Source organism: Lithobates pipiens, unplaced genomic scaffold, assembly GCF_037356315.1.
Source record: "Lithobates pipiens isolate NorthernLeopardFrog02 unplaced genomic scaffold, aLitPip1_a1.2 Scaffold_10, whole genome shotgun sequence".
NCBI lineage: Eukaryota > Metazoa > Chordata > Amphibia > Anura > Ranidae > Lithobates > Lithobates pipiens.
The window spans coordinates 207,468,250-207,495,800 of record NW_027507686.1 but is presented as its reverse complement, the minus strand read 5'-3'; the positions used below and the strand labels follow the sequence as shown (position 1 = coordinate 207,495,800).

At 42.3% G+C, this 27,551-nt stretch overlaps 1 protein-coding gene across 2 annotated transcripts in view; it reads right to left on the bottom strand.

Moving 5' to 3' along the window:
- Window positions 1-27,551, bottom strand: part of ELP4 (elongator acetyltransferase complex subunit 4) — a 522,158-nt gene that overhangs the window by 432,500 nt on the left and 62,107 nt on the right. For both annotated transcript variants that reach the window (XM_077460872.1, XM_077460873.1), the window contains exon 3: window positions 23,705-23,826. In XM_077460872.1, the coding sequence (XP_077316998.1) occupies window positions 23,705-23,826 (122 nt within the window). The remainder of the gene's footprint in view (window positions 1-23,704; window positions 23,827-27,551) is intronic.

Genomic DNA, 27,551 nt, shown 5'->3' with positions numbered 1-27,551 from the left:
ATTTTTGTAAATATTTTATTATATCTTTTCATGTGGCAACACTGAAGAAATGACACCTTGCTACAAAAGTAGTGAGCGTACAGCTTGTATAACAGTGAAGCTCTGGTGAACTCCATGCCCAAGAGGGTTAAGGCAGTGCTGGAAAATAATGGAGGCCACACAAAATATTGACACTTTGGGCCCAATTTGGAAATTTTCACTTAGTGGTGTACTCACTTTTGTTGCCAGCTGTTTAGACATTAATAGCTGTGTGTTGTTATTTTGAGGGGACAGCAAATTTAAACTGTTATACAAGCTGTACACTCACTAATTTACATTGTCAAAGTGTCATTTCTTCAGTGTTATCACAAACAGATATAATAAAATATTTACAAAAATGTGAGGGGTGTACTCACGTTTTTGAGATATTGTACATTGCACATTATTAATTATGCTACCAAAATTAGTGTGTGCTGTAAATTGCCTCCAGCATTGCTCCTGTTTATTCTTGCCAGAGGCTGCCATTTTGCTGAAGTCCAGAGTCCCTGATCAGCAATATATTTTTACACTGTCAGCAGATCAGCCTCTACATTAAGGCACAGTGCCAAAAAAACAACAACTGAGCATGTGCAGAGCAGGGTGGGACAGTGTATTACTGTATTTTAAACAGTATAGGCACTTATTTTTAATGTTTTGCTTACCTGAAAAAGGTGCCAGCCTGAAAGGGGTTGTAAAGTCAGAAGATCTTAATGCATTCTATGCATTAAAATAAAAAGCCTTCTGTGTGCAGTAGTCCTTCTCAACCCCCCTAATTTTTAACTGAGCACCATTCTCTGTTTAGCAATGTCCACGAGTGTCTCGGTTGTTCGAGACTTTCCCTTCCTGATTGGCTGAGACACAGCAGTGGCGCCATTGGCTCCTGCTGCTGTCAACCAAAGTAAGTTAGCCAATCAGGAGAGAGAGGGAACGGGGCCAGGCCGTGGCACCATGTCTGAATGGACAAAGGGAGCTGTGACTCAGCTCGGGTGCCCCCATAGCAAGCTGCTTGCTGTGGGGGCACTCAACAGGCGGGAAGGGACAGGAGCACAGAAGAGGGCCCCGAGAAGAAGAGCATCTGGGCTGCGCTGTAGAAAACCACTGCACAGAGCAAGTATGTTATTTAAAAAAAAAAACTTTACAATCACTTGAAGTGATCTAGCGGGACTTAATTTTCTAACTTTCACTAATGTTCCACTTTATCAATAGATCCACTTTAAAGTGGAAATGTACACAAAAAGTTATGATTTGCTATGTTATAGGGAATATTTAAAAAAATGTTAATCGTGCCTAAGCAGTACCCTAAAAAAAAAAAAAAAAAAAAAAAAAATAAAGTACCTTTTGCATGAAATTCCTTCTGAAAAGTAGCAATGCAACTTCAGATATGTGAATGTGCCTAGGCACTCCTATGCATACACTATCATACCTGTATATCTGTAGTGTGACAGCCAAGGCACACCTGCCTCTGTCAATACTGTGCCGTCAATACTATTCTTCTTGCTAAAGATACTGAAACAAGGAAGAAAACATCCTATCTCTCTACCAAGATGGCTGCCTCTGCAAAGAAATACAGAGCAGAACAAGGCATGATAAGTCTTTAACAGGGAAAAGAACTGCAGTGAGACCATGGGCAAGAACAGTAACTAGTCCTCTGCCTTGTGCTTGCCTTTTTTTGGACATTCCAGAGTCCAGTTCCTCTTTAACCAGTTCCCAATGTACGTCTGCAGAATGGCACGGGCAAGCATATTGGCAATCAGGTACGTCCATTTTTAAATGCCGCCCTGCCATCGCGTGCGCGCCGCCGCCAGAGCGCTTGTGTGCCGGTCGGGACCCCCGTGAGTCCGGTCGTGGGTCCCGCGGACTCGATCACCGCGGGGATACCCGCGATCGTCTCACGGGGCGGCTGAACGGGGAGATGCCGTTGTAAACAGCATCTCCCCGCTCTGCCTAGCAACAAGTGACGCTGATCTCTGCTCCATGTGATTGGAGCAGAGATCAGTGTTCACTAACACAAAGCCCAGCCCCCCACAGTTAGTAACACGCCCCTAGGAACACTTAACCCCTACACTGCCAACCCCTTCACTGCCAGTGTGATTTACACAGGAATCAATGCATTTGTATAGCATTGATTGCTGTATAAATGACAATGGTCCCAAAAATGTGTCAAAAATGTCCGATGTGTCCGCCACAATGTCGCAGTCACAATAAAAATCGCTAATCACCGCCATTACTAGTAAAAAAAAATTATTAATAAAAATGCCATAAAACTATCTCCTATTTTGTAAACGCTATAACTTTTGCGCAAACCAATCAATAATCTCTTATTGTGTTTTTTTTTTACCAAAAATATGTAGAAGAATACGTATCGGCCTAAACTGAGGGAAAAAAATGTTTTTTTTAATATATTTTTGGGGGATATTTATTATAACAAAAAGTTTAAAAGTATGCGTTTTTTTTTTCAAAATTGTCGCTCTATTTTTGTTTATAGCGCAAAAAAAAAAAACGGGTGATCAAATACCACCAAAAGAAAGCTCTATTTGTGAGAAAAAAAGGACGTCAATTTAGTTTGGGTGCCACGTCGCACGACCGCGCAATTGTCAGTTAAAGCGATACAGTGCCGAATCTAAAAAAAGTGGTCTGGTCTTAAGCCAGCAAAATGGTCCGGTCTGAAAGTGGTTAAGCGTACCTAACCCCAAGAACTAACATTTTAAATATTGCACAAAACCCATCAATTTACCTGTTTCACAAAACAATTAAATTCAAGGCATGCTGTGAATGCTATCTGTCACAGTTGCTTGTTCTTTCAAGCGACCTGTCAAGCCATTAAAGGAATAGTGTTATAAATGATCACATGTGCAGCATCATGGCAACAGCGCATCAAAAAGAGGCTAATATGGCAGCTTCCTTGGATGTAAAAGATAGGAAGGCTTTGTTCCACTATAACAGTCCTTAGTCAGGCTATTCGTTTTCTTTCTCAGTTTTTTTACCCTGTTATTTTCACCTGAAGATTCTGCCAGTAACATGCCTCCTGTCGCAGGGTGACAACACGCACTCACTATACTGTAGGTAAGGAAGAGAAGCATGGTTACTCTAGAAAATATCTTAAAGGAGAAGTTCACCTTTTGTAAATAAATACACATCAGTTTGGGTGCTTTTATTTAATTTTTTTACACTGCAGCCTGTAAAGTATTGCACCAAGAATCAGCAGATCACAGTTCCGATATTAGGCTCCTACAGACTCTGAATATTGCGGTTTGCTCGCACATCCTGTACAGGTAGGCAGTTACTAAGCCCTTGTACACATGGTCGGACATTCCGACAACAAAATCCGTCAGATTTTGCCCGAAACTGGTATATGCAATCGTAAATGCGGTCGGACAAAGTTGGCGGAAAATCCGATCGCTCGTAACGTGATGACGTTATTTTGTTACGACGAGACTACGTTCATGCTAGTAGCCAATAGCTTTGGTCTAGGTTATTTGATCTGAGCATGCGTGGCACTTTGTCCGATCGGAATTCTCTACAAACGATCAGACAAAGTCCGATCGGATCATGTTGTCGGAAAGTTTTATAGCCCAGCTCTAAAACTTTGTCGGTCGGATATTCCGACTGAAACAGTCCGATGGAGCCCACACACAGTCGGATTATCCGACAACACGTTCCAATCGGACTTTCTCCATCGGAATGTCCGACCATGTGTACAAGGGCTAAGAATTAATGAACTCCGAGAGCACTCACCAGCGCCCTCACAGTTCACTGAGCACTACAAGCTGTCTGGCAAATTGGCAGATGGGACTTGTAGTTCATTCAGTCACAGATCTGTGTGAATTAGTGGCGCAGCTGTGTGAAGGAGAGGATCTCTCTCCTGCTGTCACAATGAAGGATTGGGGGGGGGGGGGGCTGATGATTTAGTATCATATTATATACTTCATCATGAATACAGGTGTAACATGTTACTAGAGGTTAACTTATCCTTTAAAGTGATTGCTAATTTTTTCTAATAACAAACATGTCCTTCTTAGCTGCTCAGTGGAATGGTTTTGTACGGAGCAGCCCTCAACCACTACTAGGCTCCCCCACCAGCAATCTTGGCTCCTCACTGGATCTGCTTACTATAAGGGCACTCGTGCAGGCTTGATTCCAAGCCAGGCTGTGTGAATCTATAGACACACACAGAGCGGATCGACCCCGCCCATGTTCCCTCCTCATAGAATTTGACTGAGAGCAGCAGGAGCCAATGGTTCCCGATCTGATCTCTCTATGAAAAATGAGAGAAGGGAGAAGAGCTGCTGCAGATGGACACAGTGCTGGAATAAGAATGGGTTCAGGTTAGTGTTTAAGGAGGGTTGGGGTGAGGAACTTTAAGGCTTCATGTAGACTAGCAGCTCCTAAACTCAACTCCATAAAAGCCCTTGTGTCAATGTACACATAGGCTTTTAGCAGAGTTTAGGAGCAGCTGCTGTTAGGTGAGGTTTGACCTCCCTCTCCTAAATGTGTTAGAATTGCATTTAAGATAGGAATGTTTTGACCGCCAGTCAAGCGAAAAAGTGGCAAAATCACTGCCGATTTTGCTGTAGTTTCCTGTGGCCGTGGTAAATGAATGCCAAGTGTACCTTGATACACTAACAATGAGGTACTTTGACGTGGTAGTGGACTTAAGCACTATATGGCCATATGGTGTGGCCAAATCGCCATATTTTTTGCTGAATATGTTCAGGTGTTTTAAATAGTCTTGCAGGATTTAAATGGCATTTTTGCATGTTTGCGCTGTAATCTTTTGTTCTGTTTGCATGGTCTGATATCAGTATCATCTTAATGCAATTTTAGGGTGTGACACCCCCCCCCCCCCAAAGCTTTGTCTATTGTAGGGGTCCTGACCAGATCCCTTTGGCTGGAGCACCCTATCCCTCCGCCATAACCTCTTATTGTCTGCCTGTGTTATAGGAGGAGTCCTTTAGTTCTCCCATATAGAGGATTTTTTTTCTCCCATGGTTAAAAGAAGCAGGATCTTTCATTCTATGAATAGTGTAGGATCCACTGATAATGGGGTACTTTGACACACTAGTGGGCTTAAGCACTATATGGCCATATGGTGTGGCCAAATCGCCATATATTTTTATTCAGTTAAATCGCCATTTTTTTTTTATTCAGCCATGCTGAATATGTTCAGGTGTTTTAACCAGTTCAGCCCCGCAAGATTTGGTTGCTGAATGACCTGGCCAATTTTTGCAACTTTTTGTGATTCCGCACTGCGTCACTTTAACTGACAATTGCGCGGTCGTGAGATGCTGCACCCTAACAAAATTGATGTCCCTTTTTTTCCCACAAATAGAGCTTTCTTTTGGTGGTATTTGATTGCTTCTGTGTTTTTTCTTTTTTGTGCTATAAACAAAAAAAAAATGTAAATTTTGAAAAAATAAATAAAATAAAATAAAAAAAACACAATATCTTGTACTTTTTGCTATAATAAATATCCCCATTTTTAAAAGAAAAAAAGCAAATTTTTTCTCAGTTTAGGCCTCTATGTATTTTTATACATATTTCCGGCAAAAAAAAAAAAATCGTAATAAGCGTATTTTGATTGGTTTGCACAAAAGTTACAGCATCTACTATATAGGGGATAGATTTATAGCATTTTTTTTTTACTGCGATTTATATCATGACTGCGACGTATTGGCGGACACAGTTTTGGGACCATTGGCATTTATACAGCGATCAGTGCTATAAAAATGCATCGATTACTGTAAAAATATTACTGCCAGGGTAGGTGTTAACACTAGGGGGGAGGGGAATTGGGGGATTACTTAACTGATAACTGATAGAAGTATAGATAGACAGTATAGATAGAACTGATAAAAGCCTGTGCACAAGCAGTTATCAGCTCACTAGATTTTAGCCTGGATCAACAGACCAAAACAGAAAAAATAACAAAAGCTCATTGATAAAGGTTAAATATACATTCAGTAATTTTCTTTTCCTTCCTTTTTATTTTTTTATATTTTTTTTGATTGGAGTGGCTCTTTAGCAAGAAGCTAACCAATGACTCGCCTTTATCTTATTTATAACACATAAGACATTATTATAGAGCAAGGCATGGAAGCCTCACGCAGGGTTAAACGGCGCTAGAATAATGACAGTACCCAGAGGCGGGAGAGAGGAACGTGTTTACTGCTGTCTTGCCCTAGTGTAAATTCTAAACTTTCATGTCACTTTCTTGCAAAAGAAAGAAACATTAATTGCTTAAAGCAGTACATGCCCTTTTAGCGTTCGAGAAGCAGAAGATGACAGATGAAAAAAAATGTATATTCAAAATGAAATTTCATAGAAAGGCCGATTTCATACTAAATAATGACTACTTGTTTCTAAATAAAAACATTACATTAAAACGCCATGCTTTTACAGATGGTTGCAGCTCATTTGGGAAGTGGGGGCTTTTGAAGGCCAGTTCCAACCAAATAGGCAAAAACACAATTGAAACTGAGCAACTGTTTTACCTGGCAAAAGTTTTCTAAAATTAGGCACATGCTCTTTCTGATCTGCCCATTGGGTTTGGCTATATGGCTATAGAGAAAATAGAAGAAATAGAATTTAAATATTTCATAGGCCCCTAGAACATTCTTGCCCAGTGTTGTCATTCTGGTATTATACCACTGCAAGAAATGCAAAATGTATACCATCATATTCATCTACATCAGTGGTTCTCAACCTTCTAGTGCCGTGGCCCCTTGATAACATTTCCCAAGTTGTGGGGACCCCTAACAGCATAAATATTTTCATAGCCTGGGTTGACAGCACCCAAGGCAAGACAAGTAACTTGCGCCCCTAACCCATGGACATTTAGCGCTCCCTGAGTCCCTTCCACTCGTACAGTATTAAAATCTCTTATTGTATATTTTAGGATGTACCACTTTCTTTTTGTTCTCCTTTCTTTCACTTTTACCTCTCTCTATCCTAATTTGTTGCCCCCCCCCCACCCCTCTCTCTAGCCGTCTTTCTTGTACTTTCTCTTATTCTTTCTCCCCCTTTTTCTTTGTTCCTCCCCCTTTTTTCCTCTCCCTTCCATGTATTCTCTATTTTTATTCCTTCTCTTACTCCTTTGTGGGGGGGAATGGAATATCCCAGGATTCGGGGACCCCTGGGAAATCATCATTCGACCCCTGGGGGGATCCTGACCCCCAGGTTGAGAACCACTGATCTACATGCTTTCGAGGAGGTCCAGACATAGGAGACATATTTGGTGGACATGTCCCATAGTCAGACGTTTGTGGATAAGGGTCTATTCTATGCCACTTCAGCCCCAGAAAGTTCCTGACCAGGCTACTTCTTGCGATACGGCGCTGCGTTACTTTAACTGACAATTGCATGGGTGTGCGACGCTGTACCCAAAAAAAAATGATGTCCTTTTCTCCCCACAAATAGAGCTTTCTTTTGGTGGTATTTGATCACCTCTGGTTTTTATTTTTTGCGCTATAAAAAATAAAAATAAAAGACTGACAATTGTGACACAAACAAATATAATTATTTATTTATTTCTGCTATAATACATATCCAAAAAAAAATAAAAGTATTCATCAGTTTAGGCTAATATGTATTCTTCTACATATTTTTGGTAAAAAAAAAAAAAAATCACTTTAAGCGTATATTGATTGGTTTGTGCAAAAGTTATAGCTTCTACAAAATAGGGGATAGATTTATGGACTCAAGGCGACCTGCGATTTTTAGCAGGACTGCAACATTGCCACATACAAATCTGACCCCAAGTGACACTTTTTGGGGACCAGTGACATTATTACATTGATCAGTGCTATACAAACGCACTGATCAATGTATAAATGACACTGGCATGTAAGGGGTTAACAGTCGGGGGGGGGGGGGGCAATCAAGGGGTTAACTGTGTTCCCTGGGTGTGTTCTAACTTTGTGGGGGCTGGGCTGCCTGGAACAAGAAAGATGGCTGTTCCCGATCACCAGGAACAGTAGATCCCAGAGTTGTCCCTTGACAGAACGGGGATCCGCCTTGTTTACATAGACAGATCCCCGTTCTGCCTCTCTGTACTGCAATCACAGGTGGCTGGCGGACACGGGTACGTCGGTTTGCACAGGAGAGTCGACCTGCTGCAGTATGTTTACTGTGGCTGGTCGGCAAGTGGTTAACAGGATCCTCCTTCATAGGAACCCTGGGAAGCACTTTTACATAAACCCATTGAAAATGTTCTTCACTGTGAATGTATACTCATGAAAAACAAAACAAAAAAGGAAGGCGCACTGACCTAGTGCATTACCATAAAAAGAGCTTTATTAAAAACAGAATAAATAGCAAAATGGCTACTCACAAACGAGTATTGATCAAAGGCAAAATCAATACAATTGGATCCATCGCACCGAACATCGACACATCCAGATCAGATGTCAGATGAATTCACAAATCGTGAATTACTCATCTCACACATATTCATAGCCCAAAACAAACTATTGCCCAAGCATGTAAATCCCCATTTCTAAACTTTGTTATAGTAAAAAGACAGATTTTGGCCATTTAAATCAAATACACCCTGGTGATTTACGACCAATCATAGAGGTAACACGGGTTTGTTTACAAGCAAATCTTTTGACTCATTGTGCGATTGTGCCTCACACAACCAGAAAAAAAGCTAAAAATTGTAAAGGATTGGGGGCTGGAACTTTACATTAAAAAAAAATAAAAAAAACTGTGGGAACATGCAGGCTTTTTATTGCAGAAGAGAAATACTACGGCTGTTCACAGTCTCTATTTGTTCTGTTCAAAATTATTACTAAAAGCAGAAGTGAAGGAAAAATTCCAAAGTCTGTGTTGTCACCAGAACATGAAGAAAAGGAAATTCTTCCAATTGGAACACCAGTTCTGGTGACAACCAGGGATTCTATACCTTTAGAATAATTTCCTCTCATTTCCTGTTTTGGCTACGGGACAGGAAGTAAAGGGAAAAATCTCACCAATGGGACACAGATGTCAAAAAGAAAAATGACAGGGGTTATAACCTTCTCTTACTCTATCCAAAATAAAAATAAAAAGTTTTGCATTTAGTTCTTTTAGAATTTACAAACAATATAAACTTGGGCTTATATTGGTAGCTCATGTCCACAGAGCAGGGTACACACACCTCAACCAGAAGACTGAACAAAACAATCCTCTGCAGTTCCCTGCATCCATTAATATACAGAACAGTAAAACCTTGGATTGTGAGCATAATTTGTTATGGAACCATGCTTGCAATCCAAAGCACTCGTATATCAAAGCAAATAATTACCCCATAAGAAATAATGAAAACTCAGATGATTCGTTCCACAACCATTTGTAACCATATTGCTACACTAAAGCCTTGTACACACGATCGGATTGTTGGCCAACAAAATTGTGGACTTTTTGTCTAAAGGGCGTTGGCCCAAACTTTTCTTCCATACACACGGCCACACAATTGTTGGCCAGCAAATACGAACGTAGTGAACTACTACGTTGTTTTTCAGCTCTTTAGCGCCATCCTTTGGGCTCCTTCTGTTAGTGTTAGTAGAAGTTTGGGGAGTGTTGATTTGCGCTTTTCATTTTGCGCTTTTCGGTTCGTTTCTGAACGGCCGTTCGTCAACCAGCCATGTTGCGCAATCGGAGGGGATAGCATGTTATTTATTATTGGCCTTGGAGTTATTGCTTTGACATTATTTTGGTTGAATAATGATTTGATTTGGTATATTTTCTATATTTTTGGATGCATAGAATGTACTTTTTGGTTAAGTTCTATTGGCAGATAGCATGTCTAATTTTATTTACTTTATTTTTTTAATGCACAATAAAAAAATTGTGGAGAATAATACTTGGCTATGTGTTTTACTTCAAATGACAGTTTGGGAGTAGGCAGTTACATAAAAAAAAAAATACAATGTAAAATTGACAAGGGACACCAACATAATTGTATCTTTGATCTTAAAAGCTACGGGATAATGGTGTTGTGGTAATTTGCCCAAATTAAAAATAAATTAATAAAAAAAACATAATAATATTATTCTTGATATCACTAGAAAAAAAAAAAGCCTTTGAAAATTTGTTTTCAATAACTCCATCGGTATCACCAGCAAAGCAGCTTCATTATTATCCCATTAAAGAAGAAGAGAATTGTGCGCTGCATTTGAAGATTTCATAATTTGCCACGTCATGAATGTTAATTCTCTATTACGAATGCTAGTTTACAAGACCGACCGCTTCTGACTTGTCCTTGCTTCCGAGCATGCGTGTTTGTACTTTGGACGTTTGTCCAACGGACTTGTGTACACACGCTCAGAAAATCCGAAACAGACTTTTGTCCGTGGAAAATTTTAAAACCTGCTAGCCAACATTTGTCCGCGGAAAATCTGACAACAATTGTCCAATGGAGCATACACATGGCCAGATTTACCACCAACAGCCTGTCATCGAACATTTTCCGTCAGAAAGTCAGATCATGTGTACACAGCTTTAGAGACACAAAAAGCACAGGTTATTTGAACACTCCAGTGTTTTTTTTTTTCTGTTAACCACTTGCAGACCGCCTACCACACCTGTGCTGAGGCAGGCCAGCTCTATTTTGTGAGAAAGAACATACCTGTATGTCATTTCCTGCAATAGACACTGGGGGGGTGTGCCAACCACCAGATGTTCGCCAGCCATCCGTGATCGTTCCCAAGAGAGGCAGAGCGGCGGTCTGCTTATGTAAACAAGGCAGATTGCCGTTCTGACAGGGGAAAAAGATTAAGATCTTGTGTTCATGCTAAGCAGAAACACCTCTCTCTGTCTTCACCCAGTCAGAGCAACCCCCACACAGTTAGCAAGCACCAGCTAGGGACACAGTTAACCCTTTCATCTCCTCTGATGTTAAAAGAGTTGTAAAGGCAGAAGTTTTGTTTATCTTAATGCAAAACAACTGTGTGTATTATATATTATATACACAGTGGGCATAGAAAAGAATCACCCTCTTAAACATAATCACATTTTGTTGCTTTGCAGCCGAAATGAAGACCAATACAGTTTTTGTTTTACCCAGCTGTATTTACTCAGTGCAACTAGGTTGAACTAGATGGACTTGTGTCTTTTTTCAACCTGACTAACTATGTAACTTAAAACATCCAAGTGAAAGATACAAAACCAACATGTCAGAAAAAAAAAGAAAAATTCAAAAATAGAATCACTGAGTTGGAAAAAGGATCACCCCCTTGTGTCAGTATTTTGTTGAACTTTTTTTTGCTTTAATCTTTAGTCTGTTGGGATATGTCTTTACTGATGTTGCCCATCTAAACTTTGCAATATTTCTCCACTCTTTGCATATTTTCTCAAGTTCAATGAAATTAGGTGACCATTTGTGGACGGCAGCCTTCAAGTCATTCAACCAATTTTCAATGGGGTTTAAGGCTGGGCTCTGACTAGGCCATGCAAGAACATTCACTTTTTTCTCCTTCAATAACTGTGTGTTCATTTTTACTGTTCGTTTGGGTCATTGTCATGTTGGAAGGTAAACCTTCTTCCCATTGACAACTTTCTGGCAGAGAGCAGCAGATTTCCTCAAGAATTTGATGGTATTTTGCCCCATCCATTTTTCCCTTCTATCCTGACAAGGGCTCCAGTCCCTACTACAGAGAAACAGCCCCATAGCAGGATATTACCACCTCCATGCTTTACTGTAGGAATGGTGTTATTGGATGGTGAGCTGTACTGGATAAACACCAGACATATAATTTGGTGTTGAGGCCAAATAATTCAATTTTAGTCTCATCTAACCATAAACCTTTTTTCATGTGGCCTCAGAATCTTTAAGGTGTGGTTTGGCAAAGCTCAGTCATGACTGTATGTGGCCTTTCTTGAGGAGTGTTTTTTTTTATCTTGTAACCCTTCTATACAAGCAACATTTGTGGAGAAATTGTGAAATTGTTGTCACATGCACACAATAACCATTCTTTGTCATACATTCCTGCAACCAAGTTGCTGTAGGCCTCTTGGTAGCCTCTCTGACCCAATTTCCTCCTGGCTCTTTCATCCAGTTTGGAGCGACGTCCTGATCCAGGAAGGGTCTGTGTTGTAACAAATGCCTTCTACTTCTTAAAGCGGGATTCCGCTCTTTTTTTATTTTTTTCTTACCTGTCTTACTGGTGGGCGAGTGCTACCTTCGATTGGCATCCACGTCCGGCGTTTATTTGACCCCCGGCGCGACGAATCTTTTCCTCAGGATGACTTATAAAAACCTGCTCTGGCGTTTTCCATTTTAACTGTGGGCGTCTGAAGCCCACAGGCATTTACTTCCTGGTATATGATGACGTCTGGCTCCCAGCATGCTCCGCTCCATCTTGCACATGCTCAGTGAGAGCAGTGACAAGGAAAGAAAAACTTTCATTGTCCCCCATGGATTCTTGGGAAATTTCCCAGGGACCATTGCGAGGACGATAGCCACGCCTACTCCCACGGGAGGACAACCCGGAAGTCAGCTGAAACATCAGAAATAAAAGGTAAGTAAATAATATTTTTTTTTTCAGGGTTCGTTTAGGTAAGTATGCTATCTGTTGATTTTAATAACATGAACTTTCATTTTTAGGTACCAAACCACTTTAATAATAGACTTCACTGTGCTTCTAGGCATCAATAAAGCCTTTGACATTTTTTGTAACCATCTCCTGACTTGTGCTTGTCCACAACTTTATCCAAGAGATATTTTGATAGTGCCTTTCCATCCATAGCTGACTGTTCACTTCAGTTGCATTACGATGGACTGAAATTCTCCAGGAAAGAATCAAATGGCTTATTGTGCCATTGAGAAGGTGATTAGCTACACCTGATAGAGTTTACAAGTCATTTTTAGGAGGGGGTGATCCTTTTTCCAACTCAGTGATTCAGTTTTTGAATTTTTCTTTTTTTTTTCTGACATGTTGGTGTTATATCTTTCACTTGGATATTATAAGTTGTACTGAGTAAATAGAGCTGGAAAAAACAAAAACTGTATCTGTCTTTATTTCAGGCGAGGCAAGGGTTTAGGCTGGTCACTCCTTGTACAAAGTGTCACGCCAGCAACAAGTGTTTGGCACTTGTACATGGGCACTTTGACTAAGGCACTGCTATAAAAAAGTAAGTACAGACATTATTGTTCCACTGCTATTAGGCAGGAAGTTCCTCTTAATACTCTAACTTACCTCAACCTTCCTTCTATTCCCCCCTCCAACATGTTCACACTAATCTTTGTTCTCTCACTTCTTTATCCCCTATCTCCAGCCCCCAATCTGTACATATCTCCCTCTCTTCTGCCCACTCAATATCACTCCACTTACCACCTCCTGCTCATTCTAAGCCCACACAGTATCACCACATCCATTCCACCACAGCATCTGCCCTCCTATAAATCCCACTCCCACCTTACCACCCTCACCCTCCTACTACTCCTAATGTCTGGGGACATCGCACCAAACCCCGGCCCTCCCACACCCAATTCCCACACCCAAAATTGGCCGTCTACCTCCTCCAACAGTCGTAACGCCCACCTTCTCATACCAATCCCCGATTCCACAAGTCGGCTCCCCTCTTTCATGTGCCCTCTGGAATGCCCGATCAGTCTTCAACAAGCTAGCCTCTGTCAATGACCTTTTCCTCTCCAAATCCCTTAATCGATTTGCTATAACCAAAACCTGGCTCCAGGAATTCAACACTACCTCTCCAGCTGCCCTGTCCCACAGAGGCCTCCTTTGGACTCACTCCACCAGACCCAGTGGACGAAAAGGAGGTGGTGTTGGACTTCTCCTCTCCCTACAACGCACCTTCCAGGTACTTCCCACACCTCCCTCTCTTTCCCCCTGCTCTTTCGAAATGCACTGCATTCGTCTTTTCTCTCCAGTTTGTCTGAGGGTCGCAGTCATTTATAGTGTCACTTACAACTCCATCTCCCCTTGCTCTTTCTGTTGGGGTACCCCAAGGTTCTGTCCTTGGGCCCCTCTTATTATTGCTCTATACCTCTTCCCTGGGCCAGTTGATAACCTCCCATGGTTTCCAATACTACCTCTATGCCGACGACACCCACATCTATCTCTCCACTCCTCAACTCACCCCCTCGATCTCCTCACAGATCTCAAACTTACTGAATGACATATCAGTATGGATGTCACACCACTTCCTCAAAATCAATCTTTCTAAAACTGAGCTTGTTATATTTCCTCCTTCACAATCCCCCCCCCCCCCCCCACCCCGTGACTTCACCATTAATATCAACAACACAACCACTGGTTCCTCCACACATGCCAGGGTCCTGGGTGTAATCCTTGACTCTGACCTCTCCTTCAGCACCCATATCCAATCACTGGCTAAATCCTGCCGCCTTCACCTCTGCAAGATCTCCAGAATTCGACCCTTCCTGACTAATGACACCACAAAGCAACTCATTCACTCCTTGATTATTTCCCGCCTTGACTACTGCAACTCTCTCCTTAATGGCCTACCCTTAAGCAGGCTATCCCCCTCCAGTCTATTATGAATGCTGCTGCTAGACTAATACACCTCACTAATCGATCCATGACTTCCGTCCCTCTCTGCCAATCCCTTCACTGGCTTCCCCTACCCCACTGTGTAAAATTCAAAATGCTAACCATAACATACAAAGCCATCCACAACATCACCCACCTTATCTGCAGATATCGCCCAAATCATCCGCTCCGCTCCTCCCAGGACCTCCTGCTTTCTAACTCCCTTGTTACCTCCTCCCATGCTCGCCTTCAAGACTTCTCCAGAGCCTCTCTCATCCACTGGAACTCCCTGGCCCAGTCTGTCCGATCAGCCCCTACCCTGTCCACCTTTAGGAGATCCCTGAAAACTCATTTATTCGGGGAAGCCTATCCCACACCCACCTAACAACTGTTCCCAAGCCACCCCCATCAAATCATTCTCTGCATTTATTACCTTTTGTACCACCAGCCCCTCCCTTTAGAATGTAAGCTCTACGAGCAAGGCCCTCCTGTACCTTTTATATTGAACTGTACTGTAATTAAGTTGTCCCCCCCATACATTGTAAAGCGCTGCGTAAACTGCTGGCGCTATATAAATCGTGCATAATATAATAATAATATAATAATTTCAAGCTGCAATGCAACAAAATGTGATTTTAAAGGGGGTTGATTCTTTTCTAGATAGAATCTATACCCACAGTACATACACAAATCACCAAAAACCACTGGGAGTCATATGCTCCACTAAAACCAGAAGAACTGGGTATTTTCTTCACTCTTAAAAGATGAAATGAGCAGCAAGAGAGAAACGGGAAGATGATCATGTACTGTAGAAGGCACTGGCATTAAAATGAACCTGTTAGTTTGCATTGACAAAACACAGGTTTGCTTTAAGACAATCATGACTGGTTCTCTTTAGTACATGATCATTTGGATCTTCACAAACGCTAAGCAATTCCTCCACCCAGTGACAAGCACATTGAACAAGTTTGTAGAATTCTGCCTGCACACTCAGTCTGATAGTTTCAAAAAAATCATTAGGCAAGGCAGTCTTTTTTTTTTTTTTGTTCCTGCTGAGCTCTTTTCATTGTTGAGCTTCATAGTTGACTTTCTGAGAGAGCTGGGAGTACAAAAGGCATGAATATGTTTTCAAAGGATGATGGATAAATTGCTGGGTGGTATATAATATACCCTACGCTGTTGATGGGCCTTTTTATCTCTTACTTGTCTCTTTTCTTAACACACATTTTTCCCTGGTGATAATTACGGCCTGAAAGAACGTCTTTTCCCCTTCCAAGTATCAGCAATATTTGTCTTGGTTATAGGTTCAGGAACCTCCCCATTACATATCATAAAATTAAAGCAGGACAATTATAGCATTTCATTGCCAGTGAAAGACAGTCCCGGCACTATTGTTTTGGTCACTCGTTGCTGCGCTGGAATGCTGGCAGGGAAATGTGATATAATCAGGACAGTGGGATCTTATACAGCTGGACGCCCATGGAATTTTTAATAGGCTGTGCTGAGCTAAATCACTGCCTGCTGCTTGAATGCTGCCAGCTCTTTTAAAATCTACCCTAACAAAAAAAATCAAAAAAAAACTTGCTTGTGTTAAAATAAAAAAATAAATAAATAAAGAATTGCAAAAGGAGAAATGAGACAGATCGCTGGTCCAGGTAAGTAATGGAATCGACCAAAAAGGAAGGGCTGGGTGCCAGCTCCGGCTCGCAACCGTGAACATGTAGACCAAGTGAGAAAAATTAGCTGCACACCAACATCCGTCCAACAGGTTTATTGAAAGACTGCCATCAGGACTAAAACTAACGGACCAAGGGGTGACAACGTTTCACACATACATTGTGCTTCTTCAAAACGCAAAGGAAGACTGACCTACCGAACCTCTAAGATGAGGTGTACGGTGGTGTGATGAGCTCTCCCATTATCTTGATAAGCAAAATTAAAAACATTCTGAATGACAACAAAAATACATGTATTTAAAGCAAAAAGGAACCACATTATAAAAAACTGATACCAAAGAAAAATTATGTACAAAAGTGAATAAAAATATTTGTATTACAGACATAAAAATACATGCGTCTCCTAAAGCAATAACAACAAATTGCAAAGAGACGCATGCGATATATAATGTCCACCAAACGTCAGCGCAACACAAAAAGGAAAGTGGCAGGCCTGAATATGGTAAGTACAAGGCTATATAACAACCTAATACAGTGATGGCGAACCTTGGCACTCCAAATGTTTTGGAACTACATTTCCCATGATGCTCATCCACTCTGCAGTGTAGTTGAGAATCATGGGAAATGTAGTTCCAAAACATCTGGGGTGCCAAGGTTCGCCATCACTGACCTAATAAAACCATATTCTAAATAGTTCCCTGAACCTACCTGATCACAACTCCTGACATACAGATAAGTATATGTAGGCGAATAGCCAAAGGGCTCCTGGAGGCCTAAATGAACAGGAAGTTAGAGTGCGGAGACGCCATACTATACATGCTACTTCTTAGTTATAAAAATGGCTTACATCCCACTCAAAGTTTAAGCAGGAGGGTATGCGGAATGCGTCTGGAGCAAAAAATCCATTATGGAAAAACTGGATTTTTTTTCTACTCACCATAAAATCACTTTCTCCGAGTTCTTTCACGGACACAGCACTTCTAATTTTGACCTTAGGGTTATATCACCACCTTCAGGAGTGGGACTAGGCAGAAACAACAAAAAAAACAAGCACATCACCACCTAGGGGCAATTCTTAGCCCTTGTACACATGGTCGGACATTCCGACAACAAAATTCGTCGTATTTTGTCCGACGGATTTTGTCTGAAACTTGTGTTGCATACACGCGGTCGGACAAAGTTGTCCGAAAATCCGATTGTACATAACATGATGGCGTTATTTCGTTACGACGGGACTAGGTTCAGGCTAGCAGCCAATAGCTTTGGTCTAGGAATTTGATCTGAGCATGCATGGCACTTTGTCGGAACGGAATTCTCTACACAAAATCGGACAAAGTCCGATCGGATCATGTTGTCGGAAAGTTTTACAGCCCAGCTCTAAAACTTTGTCCGTCGGATATTCCGACGGAAACAGTCCAATGGAGCCCACACACAGTCGGATTATCCGACAACACGATCTGATCCGACATTTTCCATCAGAATGACCGACCGTGTGTACAAGGGCTTACTGGTAGTAACCCCCCACTCTGCTATAGGTAGCTCAGTTTGTTACAAAGCAGTACAAACACAAACAAGAGGGATGGGTGCTGTGTCCGTCAATGAACTCAGAGAAAGGGATTTTACAGTGAGTAGAAACAAATCCAGTTTTCTCTTTCATTCATTGACGGACACAGCACTTCTAATCTTGACCTTAGGGACGTCCCAAAGCAGTGCCACAACGAGGGGTGGGAACACAGAAAAAAAAAAAAGGAAAAAAATTAAAACCAAAAGACCGCAGGTCCCAGCAGGGAGACAGGTCCTTCTCCTAGACTAGGCAGAAAAAAACCGAGCTGCCTATAGCAGAGTGGGGGTTACTACTAGTAAGGACCGCCCCTAGGCGGTGCTGTGCTTGTTTTTTCTGCCTAGTCCTACTCCTGAAGATGGTGATATAACCCTAAGGTCAAGATTAGAAGTGCTGTGTCCATCAATGAACGAAAGAGAAATATCCTCACCTCTCTTGGGAGTGTGGATCTTTTCAATAACCTGAACCTTCATAGCAGACATATCACCAGCATGGGATTCCCTGAAATGTGTCGCTACATTGATATTTTTATTTTTCTGAACAATTGCAATACTCACCTCCTATACAATACTACCCCCTGTGGATTTTTTTTCTTTAAGGTCCAACACCAGCCTTGTTCTTGGGTAAATGACACCCAGCATTATTAAATCCCCTTTCAGTGAGCTCAGGTCATCATGGACATCCCCTGTCAGGGGATGTCATCATGCTGGCCCATGCTCACAGTACTGCTGCAGAGAATGGCACTCAAATCTGTTATTCTGTACAAGAGTAAGGATCACCCATCGGTGCCAAATAGTTCCATGAATTTACACACTGAACCAAACGTCTGTGTATAAAGGGAATTTTTTAATCAATAAGCACAGGGGAGGATTCAGGGAAGCAAAGGGGTGTGGCAAAAGGATATTTTTTACATTAATAGTAGTTACAACCACAAATTAAAAACCTAAAACAGGATTAAAATATTTAAAGTGGTTGCAAACCACAGACATGAAATATGAATTGGTTTCTATGCAGAAGTGAGCCTGATTTTGCACTTTCCAGCTTTAGTAAATAAACCCCATTGTGTACTTAAACGTAGGGTATGCCTGTAGTGTGTACTGTCTCAATTAAGAGCACCAAGTGTAATTTTCTGTCTTATGCTTCATTTCCCTGCTATCAGCATGAATCACTTCTGAAAAGTTTTCCTGACATCAAGAGAAAAATGGTGACAGGGGAGGGACCCCCAGCAGACTGACAGCCTCAGCTCTGTTCCGGTGTCTTGCTGAGAAAGTTCCCCCGGCGGATAAGGACCCCCCCTGTACTGCGGATGCTCTGCGTTTGCGCAGTACAAACGACTACGGAGCCGCCAAAAATAGCTGAAGTTGAACACAGTGAGTCAGCTGTACACAAAGCCTGCGCACTACATTCTGTCCTATGTCCAGGTTCAAGCCCCCCCATCCAAGTGGACATAGAGTTAGAATAATAATATGCCTAGTGCAGCGAGGCCATGCCCAAAGCTTAGCGAGCGGCCCTGTTACAGGCACCGTGTACAGCTGACTCACTGTTCAGCTTCAGCTATTTTCGGCGGCTCCGTTGTGCTTCGTACAGCACAAGCGCTGCGCCTGCGCAGTGCGGGGGGGTCCTTATTCGCCAAGGGGAACTTTCTTGGCAGAACACCGGTGTGTTGTGTGAAGGTGGGGGTTGTCCCTTCCCTCCAATCAGCTCTCAGACCTTCCCTCTCGGAGCTCTGAAGAGTGTATCTTGAGCTCTCTGCCCCATTTTTTCTGACAGCTCAGACAAGCTTTACACATTCTGCATTTTGAAAAGATGTAGAGAAGAAAAGACTGCAGATAAACACATACAACGTATGTAAGAGGATTTTTTTCATCTGTGTATATCACATGAGACCAGTCACTTCGCTGGCTGTATGTATGCTTAGGACACCTTTAAGACAACATTAAATTCAGTAATATATTCACAGACAAGAACATCTGACATTATTGACACACATAAGCACAATTCATGCAAATGAAATGCCTGCATACTTTTACACTTACAGGTGGTCTTGACTCGCTTTGAACCTCCCTGACACTGTCCCCTGTCTTTTTCTCTGCTATCCCTAACTGGACATTAGAAAGTCAGAGCCAGCATACTGCATCAGTCTCCTGCTGGCTGGGTATTGTGGGTAATATGACGAGCAAGGACCCGAGCCGTGTTTACATCAGTGATGATTCTCTAACTCAGTGATTCTCAACCAGGGTTCTGTGGAACCCTAGGGTTCCTCCAGAGGTTGCTAGGGGTTGCTTCAGCATTGGGCAATTTCTACCTCTCAAATAAGTTCCCACTGATACCATTGATAGTTAAAAATATTTGTAAGGAGGTAATTCTTCCAAATGACCACTAGTGTAAGGACCATTCTTCCCACTGACCATCACACTTATGTATCATGAGTTGTAGATTTCTCATTTTTAGAAGGGGTTCCCCGAGACCGGTGAACTATTTCAAGGGTTCCTCTGTGTTGAAAAGGTTGAGAAAGGATGCCCTAACGTGTGATAGGAGATGGTCTTTACTCAGTATGAAACCATGTGGTCCCATTCCTGTCCCCTATCTTCTTCTCTAAATACTGCCCACCAATTCTGGAAGTTAGAAAGCCAGAGCCAGTATAAACACTGCATAAAGCCTAGTACACACTATCAGTTATTTTTTTCGTTGAACAAAAAAACCTGACAGCTCAGATCGGAGCTTCTGTACTGACAATCCGATGTTAGTACAGTGATATCCCCCACTGTGCAATTGTGTTCTGACAGGGGGACAGCCCCCCACCAGAACACTCCGGTCAGTGCTTCCAGCCATTGGCTGAGAGCACTGATCGGGAGCCGGTTTTCCAGCATGTTCATCCGATGGTCCCGCTGACATACACACGGGCCGTATGTCGGCTGTTTTTTATTGAACCAGCCAATGTCTCGCAGCGTTCAGCTTGTGTGTACTAGGCTTATGTCTCTTGCATGGGTGGGTAGTTTTCAGGAGGGATACTGCTTACCAGAGGTAGGAGATTACAATTAGTTATCTGTAGGATGCAATGGATCCACATCAGCTGCGTTTTCCTGTTATAAACTGCAAACATCTTTTAAAATTCTGACTTTACAACAGTAAACATACAGCAGGCAAAGCAACATGTACAAATAAATGCCACCTCTGGTAAGAGCTTTTGTAAGGCTGCCTGTCCCTGCCAAAAATATCAGCACAGGGACCTGGAATTTGGCCTCTTAGGTGCCCAGTTCTGCATGATAGCAGAAAGACACATGGTTACCATTTTCTTTGGTCCAGGTAGTCCAAATGATTGGTTGGAAAGTTAACGGAAGTAATCATATCATATCATATAGGTATTTACACCCACTTCCGGGCATAGACTCCCGTGGAAGTCTACGCCATTTCCTGCCCTGCTGCGCTGTCTGCTGGGACACACACGGGTCCCAGTGACAGCGCGGAGATTTCCTATTGCGCGGCGCGACTCGCGCATGCGCAGTAGGGAACCGGGAAGTGAAGCTAATTCGCTTCACTTCCTGATTCCTTCACCTAGAATGGTGGCGGCAGCAGCCGAGAGCCGAGCGATCGATCGGCCTCGGCATCGCTGGAACCCGGGACAGGTGAGTGTCCATTTATTAAAAGTCCGTAGCTGTAGTATTTATAGCTGCTGGCTTTTAATATTTTTTTTTTTTGGTGGAATCCCTCTTTAAGTGCAGCATAAACTCATATTGGATGTTCATATTCTGCCTATTCCAACCAGTCACACATTCCAAGCGTATTCTTAAAAAAATGGAACTCAGGAAAATAACATATAGTGTAATAATGATATACAACATCTACTTCAAACCAGCCACGTGAATAAAGTGCCAAGAACTTTATTCCCAGGCACTTTAGTCACGTGGCTGGTTTGAAGTGCATGTTCTCTAGCAGTATTATACTACATGTTCTTTTCCTGAATTCCAGTTGCTAAGAATTCACTTGGATAGTGTGACTGGCTGGAATCGGCAGAAAAGTATCATGCTATGCATTAATGCTATACTTAAAGGGATTATAAAGTTTTTGTTTTGTTTTTCCTTTTTTTTATAACAAACATGTCATACTTGTCTCCTCTGTGAAAGGGTTTTGCACAGAGGGGCCCCGATCCTCCTTTTCCGGGGTCCCCCAGTGGCGCTCCTGGCTCCTCCTCTTCTCGAGTACCCAACGGAGACCCGCATTCCCTGGGGGCACTCGTGCGGGCGTGCTCCCGAGTCCTGCTGCTGCATCCATTGACACAGACAGAAGGACTCTGCCCCACCCACTCTGGCTCCCATGTCACTGGCTTTGATTGACAGCAGCAGGATTCAATGTTCCTGCTGCTATCAATCCAGCCAATGAGGACCCAAGACAGCAGCTGGAGCTGCTCTGCTCGTCCCCATCACTGGAATAATTGGGTTAAGGTAAGTAAAAGGGGGGCTCTAGGGGGCAGCTGCACTACAAAAGTTTTTTCACCTTAATGCATAGAATGCATTAAGGTAAAAAAAAACCTGGAGGGTTTACAACCCCTTTAAGTTAGCAGCCTGTTTTCCAGGTGAGTGTGCAATACAGCCATACTAGAGCACGGAAAAATGTTCACTTGGATATTCATTCAATTAACTTTATTAGATTATTTACTATAACTCGCTGAGCTGACGAACTTGATATTCAGAGCAGGAGCAAATGGCTTCCCCTACTGTTTCTGAGCCAATGTGTAGAGAGAGAGCCGAGGGACCTCTGCCTCTACTCTCATGCACATCACTGGATCGAGATCTGGCTCAAGTATTTAGGGGAGCCATGTGAGGGGGAACTGCTTGCAGAAGGTTGTTTACCTTAAAGAGGATGTAAACCATCGTGTTTTTTCACCTTAATGCATCCTATGCATTAAGGTGAAAAAACTTCTGATACTGACCGGCCCCCTAGCCCCCCCGTTCAGTCCCTCAGCGGAGACGTGCGCTTCTTCTCTGCCCGTTGTCTTGGCTCTTGATTGGATAAATTGATAGCAGCGCAGCCACTGGCTCCCAATCAATCAAATCCAATGATGCGGGCGGTGGGGAGTGGGGCTGAGTCCTGCATTCTGCGTGAATGCACACAGAAGCAGGACTCGGGAGCGCTCCCGCACGGGTGTACACTTTAGGAGAGCCTTCTCCAACTTGGACACTTGATGTGGGGAGGAGTTAACTGGATTTGATTGATTGGGAGCCAATGGCTGCGCTGCTATCAATTTATCCAATCAAGAGCCAAGACAACGGGCAGAGAGGAAGAGCACGTCTCCGCCGAGGGACTGAACGGGGGGGCTAGGGGGCCGGTCAGTATCAGAAGTTTTTTTACCTTAATACATAGGATGCATTAAGGTGAAAAAACACGATGGTTTACATCCTCTTTAAGGTAAACAACCTTCTGCAAGCAGCTCCCCCCCCCCCCCCCCTCACATGGCTCCCCTAAATACTTGAGCCAGATCTCGATCCAGTGATGTGCATGAGAGTAGAGGCAGAGGTCCCTCAGCTCTCTCTCTACACATTGGCTCAGAAACAGTAGGGGAAGCCATTGGCTCCTGCTCTGAATATCAAGTTCGTCAGCTCAGCGAGTTATAGTAAATAATCGAATAAAGTTCATTGAATGAATATCCAAGTGAAGACCAAGGGGACCCAAGAAGTCGAAGATCAGGGCCACTCTGTGCAAAACTAACTGCATAGTGGAGGTAAATATGACATGTTTGTTATTTATAAAAAAAAATAAACATAAAAAAAAGAAGAGGGTTTACAACCCCTTTAATGCATAGAATACATTAAGGTTAAAAAAAAAAAAAAAAAAAAAACACTCCTGCTTTTAGAACGAATGTCTTATAGAGCTACTTTTGCTATCAAAAGATAGCAAAACTTTCACTTGTTAACAGCTACAGTAGTAGGTAACACACAAATATAAAGAGCAAAGAATACCTTCAGTGTCATCTGTGGATCCTCACTGGCGGAAGCAACAAACATCTCATGTCCATTGACTATTCCTTCTGCCACAAAATACTTCAGTAGAAGATTGGAGTATGTGCTGTACGCATCTTCCTCTGTGAACAGACAAGTGATATATTAACACATAGATCACAAGTAAGGTGATCGCTTTAGGCCACACCACACTAGCACACAATGGACTGAAGATATATGTTTATAGTGTATCGAAGGACTATTAAAGGAGAAGTCCAGCCTGAGCTTCTCCTAAGGGTCACAGGAGCACAATTCGTTTTGCACTCCTGTGACCCATTTTCTGCAGAGAGCAGTCTGAAGTCCGCTCTCTGCTGATGTCACCAAGTTCAGTCCAGGCACCGCGTCATCCCGATTTCAGAAGATTGGATCCGCCAGGTGCCTGGACTCAGTGCTCCAGCGAGTGTGTAGGAGCAGAGCAGGTCAGCAGCTCTTCTCTCGGGGAGCCAGGAGAACCGAGCCATCGGCGATGTTTGATAAGTCTTCTCCTTTAATTGACATATAGGGGGTTGATTTACTAAAGACAAATAGATTGTGCACTTTGCAAGTACAGTTGCAATCATTTTCCCCAGAGCTTCGTGAATGCAGTGAAGCTCTGCTAATTTCCTTCATCCAATCAAGGGCAAGCAAAAATGCATTCTTTTTTCCTTGTACCCATTTGGGTAGTCTTTAAAAAGTGAAGCTTCACCACATTCACTAAGCTCTGGTGAAGATGAGTGCAACTGCAATTGCAAAGTGCACAATCTATTTGCCTTCACTAAATCAACCACATGGCGTTGTACTTAAAATGGAGAACACTGTATAGTTTATCCAACACTATGCCTGTATTTTACAACTCATTCAGGCCATGGAGTAGGGCTGAGGTGTCATTCTCGTAGAACGCTCCATAATGGGAGAAGAGCACAGTCACCTGACTGGCAGGTCATATGACCAGAGAATTTTATTTTTTGATAGAAGCTTGGATTCTTATATATTTATTCAAACAATCAAATGTATAAAGTTTTCTTAGTATTGCAGCTCCCAGAGCAACCCTCTCAATGGGTGTCGGAGAATGATTTCAAACCTAAAAATACACAACGGGGCACCAGATCATAAGGAGAAATAGCCCAAGAAGATTTTATTAGTTCACAATTCAATTATTAAAAAAAATATATAACTTGTTTCGGGAGCAACAGACAACCCTTCTAGTCTAAACCTACGAGGACAGAAAGAGCCTCATGCACATAGCTGAATTGAGATCGGTCTCAGGTAAGCATGTGGGGGGGTTTGGTTTAATATGCATCAAAGTAAAAAACCCTCTGCCTTTAGAACCAGGACTAAACTCTCAACTCAACTGTATTAGGAATCTATATTAATGCCTAAATCTATGTTTAATGTCCCTTTAACCACTTCAATACCAGGCACTTAACCCCCTTCCTGTCCAAGCCAATTTTCAGATTTCATCACTGTCACTTTTTAAATGACAATTGTGCGGTCATGCTACACTGTACCCAAACAACATTTTTATTATTTTGTTCTCATAAATAGAGCTTTCTTTTGGTGGTATTTGATCACCTCAGAATTTTTTATTTTTTGCTAAATAAAAAAAATAATAATTTTTTCTTTGTTTCTGTTATAAAATTTTGTAAAAAAGTGCATGGACAGGCACTGATAAGGTGGCACCAATGGGACGGCACTGATATGCAGGTACTTATGGGTGGAACTGATAGGTGGCACTGCTGGGCACTGATAGACTGCAATGATAGGCATCACTGATGGCACTGGCAGGCATTATTAATGGGCACTGATTGGCAGCTGCCTGGGCACTGATTGGCATATCACTGGTAGTCTAAGGTGGGCTTCCCTGGTGGTCCTTCCTGGGCAAGCTGTACTGATAAACAATCAGCACAGACCCCCCCCCCCCGTCAGGAGAGCCCCCGATCGGCTCTCCTCTACTCGTGTCTGTCAGACACGAGTGAGAAAAAGCCGATAAATGGCTCTTCCCGTTTACATCGTGATCAGCCGTGATTGGACATGGCTGATCACATGGTAAAGAGCTTCCGTCAGATGCTCTTTAACGAGATCAGTAATGCGGTGTAGCAGACTGACACGCTGCACCACCGATTGCTGCGCACCCCCACGGGCACGCGATCACAACTTATCCTGCTTTGACAGAATATGAAGTCCTGTCACGATAACTGAACCACCGCCCGGCCATTATTTTGCTATAGGCCGGGCGGGAAGTGGGTAAATAGTTAATTTGGGCCAAGCTGGCCCACCTGTTAGAGTAGTAAACAGTTTGTTTGGGCTATTTCGGCCCAAACAAATGATTTCAAGGGACGTTAAACGTGGAGTTAGGCTTTAACTGTGGTCATCGACAGTGTATGCCCAAGGTTTCTAAAGGAGCATCAGAGTTAAGAAATATTCCTAATACAGCTTCTTCAGGTTTTTGATATGATGTTTGAGTCCTTTTCAAGTCTTTATTCCTCTGTTCTAAGCCCCGATTAGGGGGAAGTAGCTTAACAATGAGGTTTGGGTTTTCTCTGTAGCATTTCCAGAAAAGGACACAATTATTGTGCAATCCAATATACCCAATTCTATACCCAATTCTATACCCACAGTTGATCCAGAGGAAGGCAAAAAAAAAAACCCTGCAGAGCATGCATTAATTTGCTACAGCAGGGGAAAAAATTCCTTTCTGATCCCCAACAGGCAATCGGATTTTCCCTGGATCAACTTTACCTATAAATGTTAGTACCCAGTTATATTATGTACATTTAGGAAAGTATCCAGGCCTTTCTTAAAGAAATCTACTGAGATAGCCAGAACCACCTCTGCAGGGAGTCTATTCCACATTTTCACAGCTCTTACTGTGAAGAAACCTTTCCATATTTGGAGATGAAATCTCTTTTCTTCTAGACGTAAAGAGTGCTCCCTTGTCCTCTGTGTTGACCGTAAAGTGAATAACTCAACACCAAGTTCACTATATGGACCCCTTATATAATTGAACATGTTGATCATATCCCCCCTTATTCTCCTCTTCTCAAGAGTGAATAAATTCAGTTCCTCTAATCTTTCCTCATAGCCGAGTTCCTCCATGCCACTAGAGCTGATGTCATCTTGTGTTTTACTTCTTATCCCCGAAGGACGGGTCTGTCTGTTTGTGTGCCGGCCAGCACACCAGACTTTAGGCTTTTACTGATGCTGATGTTGTAAGTGCAATATTTTGTTCATTTTAATAAATTTAATTGATGTATCAAATTATAAATTAACTGATTGCATATAGTTTCAGTGTGATTCTATTTTTCTTCTAATATACGTTTACTGTGTTTGTGTTATACAGGAGAATTGCTGCTTGTGCAAATTGTTCTTGTTGCTTAATTCTTTTAGCACAGTTTTTTTTTTTTTACACTTTTTCCATACAGTTTTGAAGCCATCAGTTCCAAAAACATTTATCTTGGTCTCATCACTTCAGAGTACAGAGTCCAAAGTAGTCTTTTTTTCAGCATGGGCCCTGGCAAATTCTAGGTGGGCTTTTTTGTGCATGGGCTTTAGGAGAGGCTTCCTTTGGACAACACCCATGCATGCCATTCCTCTGCAGTGCTGAGCTAAAAAACAAATGATTCCATATACAAAAACATTTGTGAATCCATGAATAATCTTGATGTAAAAGAAAATTTCCTCCAGAGTGCTCAATAAATGTAGTGAGTCCATCACCAAATAAGACATGTCATCCTTAAAAGAACGGCCACCATACTATTGCGGGCTTACCCACTATACATTAAACTCTATCTCTAGAAAGGTTGTGAAGGCTTAGGACAAATATCCAATC